Source organism: Podarcis liolepis (assembly GCF_965112155.1).
Source record: "Podarcis liolepis genome assembly, chromosome: 15".
Classification (NCBI taxonomy): domain Eukaryota; kingdom Metazoa; phylum Chordata; class Lepidosauria; order Squamata; family Lacertidae; genus Podarcis; species Podarcis liolepis.
The window spans coordinates 25,308,320-25,315,811 of record NC_139566.1 but is presented as its reverse complement, the minus strand read 5'-3'; the positions used below and the strand labels follow the sequence as shown (position 1 = coordinate 25,315,811).

Sequence of the window (7,492 nt, the reverse complement as noted above, 5' to 3'; positions counted from 1 at the left end):
TGACAACACACATCTCGGGTTGTGTAAAGAGGCCAGGGTAAGGACAGTGAACCACAGAGCAAATGTGTCTTACACCTTGCCTTTTGCCTGCCTCTTCCCCATGCCTGCCCACCACCCACAAAGGCCAGCTTTTTTGCCGCCTCCCTGCAAATGCCTTATTACCAGAGTAAATAATCTACTATGCTTATATCCCGTCCTTTTTCCTCTAAGCATCTTAAGGTGGCAAACAAACTGGTTCTACTCCTTCCCATTTTATCCTTGCAACAACCCTGCGAAGTAGGTTAGGATTAGAGATGACAGGGCATTGCAGAAAAGGGACATAGGAAGCTGCCTTATACTGAGTCGGATGGTTGGACTGTCTAGCTCAGTGTCCTCTGTAGGACAGTAACCAGCAGTGTGTCTCCAGGGTTTCAGGCACAGCGGGAGACACCAAGGATTAAAGGTGAGACCTTCAGTCATGCAAACTGGATGCTTTACTGTGTTTGTACCATAGGAACAGAGGAAGCTGCCCTGAATAGCTCAGCTGGTTAGAGCATGGTACTGATAACACCAAGGTTGCAGGTTCAATCCCCATACGGGACAGCTACGTATTCCTGCATTGCAGGGAGTTGGACTAGATGACTCACAGGGTCCCTTCAAACACTGAGATTCTGTGACCACGTTTATCCCATTGGTCCATCTAGCTCTGTAGTGTCAATACTTGACTGGCAGGAATTCAGACAGACCCTACCTGGAGGTGCCGATAATTAAACCATGGACCTTCAGGCAAAGCAGGTCCTGTATCCTTGAACTATGGCCCTCAAGGTAGAAACAGTCCTGTTCCTTGCTTTGTGTTGCTGCCACGTTGATTCTTTTTTTTGCAGAATCAGGACCCTGGCACCTTTGATATGAGGAGCAAAGAGGAGGAGCAAAACAAGGTGGTTGAACAGGTCATTGTCAAATATGTGAGGCATGTCTTGCAAAGGGTGTGTGTGGCCAGATGGCAGCAAGGTGAAAGCCTACACCAATCTACTCCCCCTGCAGTTGAAAAAAGGGGGCCCCCGATACTTCCATGCTTCCCATTCCATGGGAAGTGGAGAAAAGTTACACACAAGACACACTCTTGACAATTGCATTTGTGATATCAGAAGTTCCTTCAGTACACATTTGGTACTCTGGTAAGGGTCCAGTCTGACCACAAGCTGTTGGAAAGGTGCGGTGCCTCTATGGCTTTTGCAGCTTTTGGGAGTATTTCTGTGTCATAACCATGTCCCTGATTTCAATGGTGGCATGTTGGAGAATATGTAATAAACAGCATGTGCATGTATGTGGAGTCATGAGAGATCCTACTCCACAGCAATGCTAATCAATGCTTCAGCATTCATCAATCCAGAGTAAAACATGGGGGCGCAAATGCATACCCTCCAAAGTGTCCCGATTTTTCAGGGACAGTCCCGGAATTACAGAAGCCATCGTGGTTTCCGACTTGATCCTGGAATTTCATGATTTTCCTTTTTCCTCCTCTCCACATCTCAGAGAACAATTAAAAGCGATCTGTGTGTGTGTAGGTGCAAAAACAAGAATCCTGCTTATACTGTACTGACCAATAAAATACCTGTACCAAACTAAGGAAATGATGAAGCTGGCATATGAGGCCCTTGCTATAATTCTGAAGGAAAAACGTAACCAGTCCGCTTTAAATTCTTGAATTGCCAGTCTTCAGCAGCCAGCCATTTTTAAGCGCTTGGAGTGCCGATTCCTTTATTGTAAACTGAGCCCTACACTGCCTATTCAGAAGTAAATCCCACAGTATTGGCTCAAGGTGACCCATGTAGGTGTGTTTATGACGTCAATGTGTGCAGGAGATCAAACGCAGAAGAAGCTTCCTTATGTAGAAGGCCCCTATTTTCATCTGTGAAATGTTGGCGGGTATGCAATACAAATGTGCAAATAGGGCAGAAGTGGTTGTGACCAGGCCGCAGATTGGAGTAGGCCGAGAAAAGTGAAAGCTCTGGCTTTGATTCTAAGGCACGGCAGAGGCCAAATGAAATTTTGCAGCCATGGTCTCCTTAGGGCCTCAGAGTGGCTTTCTTTTTCTCTCTCTCTCTTTTTCCCCATTTTCTATTTTACATATACAAGCAAAATAAAAATATAAACATATAATCCCCTTTGACTTCCCTCCCCCCACATTGTGGATCTTAATATAATGATTTCCCCCTCTGCATATCAGACTGGCTTTCTGAGGAGGAAAAAGAGCAAGGCCTGTTTGCAAACCAACTTTGGGGAGGCTTGCTTTCTCTCTCTGTCTCCATCCATCTTGCTTTTTCACGACTTTCTAGTCTCAAAGCTACAATAAGACACTGTTCAGAGTAATTATTATTATTAATTTATTTAGCTTCCTGCCACCGTCAGCTTTTTGTTCTCAAAGCTATAATATGACACAGTTTGGGGTTATTAATATTTTTATTATTGTTATTACTACTACTACTGAGGGGAGGATTTATTTGTTTAGCTCCCCCGCCCCCCCCCCCCTTCTAGCCTCAAAGCAACAATTTGGCACAGTTTGGGGTAATTATTATTATTTTAGGGGGGAGGAAATTTAGCTTTCCCCCTCCCTTTCTGGTCTCAAAGCTACGATTTGACACAGTTTGGGGTATTCTTCTTCATCACCATCATCATCATTAATTATATTGAGGACTGGGGTTGCGCTCCTGCTGTTTATTATCTTCTGTTTTGTTTGTTTCTTGAGCCGCAGGAGCGAGTGAGGCCTAGTAGTGGTAGTGGGGTGTTGGGCGGGGGGGGGGGGCTAAAAAGGGCAGGCTCAATTTGGTGTGACCAGTGCTAAAATGGGAGAGTCATGGTTGCTCCGCCAGAAATTGACCCATGGCAGACTGTTTTTACTTTCCAACTAGCCCTAACTTAATCCATGCTGACGCCTCATCGGTTTAAATTATTTGGATCCATTCCATCTCAGTTCTGTTGTGGTTTCGGGCTAGAGGATAGCCTTGGTCACCCTGGTGAATTTCCGCAATCTGTAATATTATAAGGGAATAATTTTTAAGACCTAGTGATTGTGTGAAATTTCATAGACAGGGCTGTTTTTGTTCTTTCTACCAGGGGAAAATTGTGATTATAAGCAGTTTTGAATATAAAATGAATTATGCAACTGAGATACAACACCTGCGATGTCATGAAAGCCAAAATACTTCATATCTGATTGATCCCTTTCCATTTTTTGTAGCTCTCAGGAGGACAGGAGTGATTCAGGTGATTCAGTGATTGCTTTCAAGGTAATTGCTTCATTTGGTCCATTGTAGTGAAGGCAATAATTTATCTCCCTGAAATAGAGATGACAGCTTGGTTGGCCCTGGAATATGTTGTCCCAGACAGCAGAAATATTGAAATATCAGGAGTTGAATTATGAAACATATCATCATCCTGTTCAGGTGGACTCCCTTATTCAGACCATTTTGTATTCCTGGCACCAAAAATGTAAGTTTCGTCCCAAGAAAATGCTAAGGTGTCTCATGCAAAACATTTTCATTGGCAGAACATTGGTCCACCTGGATCCCAGTACTGCCTACACTGGCTGGCAGTAGCTCTTTGGGGTTTTAAGAAAGGAGTTTTTGTCCCAAGACTTTTAGAATGCTGTATTATTTTATTGTTGTTAGCCGCCCTGAGCCTGGCTTCGGCTAGGGAGGGCGGGATATAAATTAAAAAAATTATTATTATTTATTATTATGAGTAAATAAATATGGCATACATTTTCATTGTGAACTATTTTCATCATCTTTCATCATTATCTATTACTAGAGCTTTCATGTTGCCAGAACTTACAGAAAACTTGGGGGAAAGAATTGGAGGAAAGATCCACTGATTTGTCACTGGAATAAAACCTTGGGGAGAGGTGAAGAGATAAGGCCCAGTCAAGTGTTTGATGAAATGCAGAAGGTTTCAAGCTGCATCCATGCTGCCTAGCACCTCATCCCCAGGGGTGAAACAGGGCTTGGGAACGAGATAGTGTCTTGCAACATGCCCAGAAATCTTCTTCTTCTTCCTCATCCTCTTTGGCGATAACTTGTAGCCGACTAAGATTGTCTTCCATAAACATGGTCTTAACGGTGAGTCCGTAAGTGACTGTGGAGGCCAATTCTGGATCCACACGTCCTTCCACACTGGGGACATAGGTTTCTGGGCAGGAGTTGATCAATCAATCAGAACTTTATTAGCAAAGCCAACAGGCCACAGCTATACAAGAATTAAAAATAAAATAAAATAAACATAAAGAGGGGATAAAAACAAACAAAAGGAGGTCCGTCAGATGAACACGTCTGTCACTCAGATGGTGGCCCTCAATTTCACAGCTCTCTCGATGTACCTTGCGACCTTCTCTGTTGTCTGACTGTCCGTATCAGATAAGAGAAAGAACAGTATAATGTCTTGTGGACGGCCGGGGTTGGAGAGAATGAGTGGAGTAATAATCTCATTCCTTAGGTCTTTATAAAGGGGGCAGGATAGGAGGACGTGGGACACTGTTTCCGTGTTGCCATCTCTGCATGGGCAGAGTCGTTTTTCAAATGGAGTCTTTTGGTAACGACCTTCGAGTACGGCAGAGGGAAGAACATCCCATCTAGCCAATGTAAAGGCGCGTCTGTATTTTGGGATGGTTAATTTAGACAGATATGAAGCTGGGAAGTCAAAGTGGGCAGGGGGAAAGTAAGTATACCATGGACACATTTTCTTTAGAATAGTCAGGTTGTTTTGCCGTTCAATGTCTTTCAGGCGCTGGCCTATTAGGCTCTTTGCTTTACTAAGGCCCATTGATAGTAGGGATTGCGAATGCAGACCGCATGTAAGGAGTTTTTGATGCACAGTTTTGAACCACGTGCTTTTATGGGGGTCTTGCATTACTAGAGGCAGTAGACCGGGTGGATTTAGATTAAGGCGAAGCCAATAGTTGAGTGTTCTTTGCCAGGTCTGAGTTTCTACAGATGGGAGGCAGGCCTCGAGTCGTAAAGCTGCGTTTGGGACACAGGAGGGGACACCGAATATTTGCCTTAGGAATTTAGACTGAACAGTTTCAAGACTTGAGCAGTGGTTCCCCGTCCATATTTGTGCCCCATACAGTAACTGCGCCAGAGGTTTTGCCTGAAAGACTTCAAAGGCTGCTGGGATATATCTGCCCCCCTTCGTGTAAAAGAAGCGCGACAGCATCTTAATGCTTTGAGCTGCTTTTTCTTTGGCATATTTTTGATGGACATCCCAGGACCCGGTCGACTGGAAGACGATACCCAGATATTTAAAGGCTTTAACCTGTTCGATTGTCTGGTTATCCATCCTCCAGCTATACTGTCTGCATTTCCTTCCAAAAACCATGATTTTGGTTTTCTGATAGTTTATTACCAGTTGCTCTCTCCTACAGTATGCTGAAAATTCACCTATGAGCCTATTTAAGCCTATTCTTGTTCGAGATAGAAGTATCGCATCATCAGCATACAAAAGCACGGATATTGATTTGTCAGCCAGTTTGGGGGCATGGAAGTCCGGAGATGACAAGCAGTTAACCATATCATTGATGTAAAAGTTGAATAGAACTGGGGCCAGGATGCAACCTTGCTTGACCCCCTTGCTGACAGGAACTGGTCCTATAAGATGGCCATTTAACGAAGTTCTTACATACAACACCGTGTCTTTATATAAACAGCTGATCAAAAATAATAGTCTTTTGTCTATACTTGATGCGCTCAATTTGTCCCAGAGTCTTGCACGTGGAATTGAATCGAAGGCAGCCTTTAGATCGATAAAGGCTGCGTATAGCACCCCACGGGATTTTTTGGCATATTTGTCAATTAGGTGGGCTAGGGTGAAGCAATGGTCTATGGTGGATCTGCCTTGCCTAAAACCCGCCTGCTCTTCCGCTAAAATAGCTTCAGTTTCCAGCCAGCTGGTTAGCTTAATATAAAGATGTTTGGCATATAGTTTGCTGGGTATGGGCAGAAGGCTGATTGGTCTATAGCTCGCCGGGTCTGGCGTAGGTCCTTTTTTATAGATTGGAATAACTATTGCCTCTGTCCAGCCATCTGGAAGTAGACCCGTTGAGTCAATCCAGGAAAATAGAGATGCCAACAGGGGGGCCCACCAGCCGATGTTAGACTTCAGAAGTTCAGCAGGGATATAAACGTTCCCTGGGGCCTTATTGTTCTTTAATTGTGCGATTAGGTTCTCAACTTCCTTTGCAGTTACTGGTGGCCAATGAGGTAGGTCCTCCAATTGGATGCGTAGTTTATAATGTTGGACTTCCTGGTCGTGAAACAAGGATTGAAAATGACGCAACCACTCCATTGGTTCCACTGTACAGATGGAATTGGTGCGCTCCTGGTCCAATAGACCAGATATGGTTCGCCAAAAGCAAGTAGTATCTTTCTCTTGCGATGCCTTAACCAAGCTTTGCCATGCGGCTCGTTCAGCTTCCAATTTCTTTCTCCTTAATAATTGTTTGTAGGACCGTCTCACATGAATATAAGCATTAAGTAGGGTGGCAGTCCCTAATTTCCTATATCTCTGGTAGGCTGTTCTCGTTTGTCTGCAGGAGTTGATCATGGTGAGGGTTTGCCAAATGTGCCTTTCTCTTAGCTTGTTTTTTCTTTCATCCTGCATTTGAGCGACTTCAAAGTCCATGACACCTTTGGTAAAGGCTGTTCTCCAAATGGAGTGCTCACGACCAGTGTTTCCCACTTGTCAGTGTTTAGACTACTTTTTTTTTTTTAATTTGCCTTGAGTCTTTAAACCTCTTTTGTTGACCACCAGCATTACGCTTTCCATTTTTAAATTTGGAATAGAGTAGTTGCTTTGGAAGACAATAATCAGGCATCCGAACAACATCACCAGTTCAATGAAGTTTATGTTGAAGAATCATTGCTTCGACACTGGTGATCTTCCTTCCTTCCAGTACACTGGCATTGTTTGCCTGTCTTCCCAAGTGATGTGTACAATTTTTTGGAGACACCGTTGTTGGAATCTTTCAAGCAGTTGGAGATGGCTTTTGTAAGTGGTCCATGTTTCACAAGCATACAGTAAAGTTGGTAGTACAATAGCTTTGTAAACAAGCATTTTGGTTTCCCTATGAATGTTCTGGTCTTCAAACACTCTGCACTTCAATCAGGAGAAAACTGCACTCTCAGAGCTCAGGTGATGCTGGATTTCGGCCTCAATGTCAGCCCTTGTGGAAAGATAACTGCCCAGGTAGGAGAAGTGATCAACACTTTCCAACATTACACTACTGAGCTGGATTTGTGGCACTGCAGAGAGGTTGTTTTGTGCTTGTTGGTGCAGCACTTGGGTTTTCTGGATGTTGAGCAATAGGCCAAGCTTTTCATAAGCATCTGCAAAGATATTTAGGATGTTTTGGAGGTCATCCTCTGAGTGTGCACACACTACATTGTTATCAGCATACTTAAACTGTATGACGGAAGTTATGGTAACCTTAATCTTTGTTTTCAGCCTACTCAGATTA

General features: G+C 43.7%; 1 protein-coding gene across 8 annotated transcripts in view; it reads left to right on the top strand.

Moving 5' to 3' along the window:
• The first annotated feature begins 930 nt into the window (after nt 1-930).
• Nucleotides 931-7,492, top strand: part of GAL3ST1 (galactose-3-O-sulfotransferase 1) — a 36,142-nt gene continuing 29,580 nt past the window's right edge. Inside the window, exons 1-3 of one of the 8 annotated variants that reach the window (XM_083478698.1) lie at nt 1,857-1,908; nt 3,221-3,269; nt 7,142-7,221. In XM_083478698.1, coding sequence (XP_083334824.1) covers nt 7,171-7,221 — 51 coding nt within the window. In that variant the 5' untranslated portion in view covers nt 1,857-1,908; nt 3,221-3,269; nt 7,142-7,170. The other 7 variants (XM_083478695.1, XM_083478694.1, XM_083478686.1 and 4 more) reach the window with 7 other exon arrangements.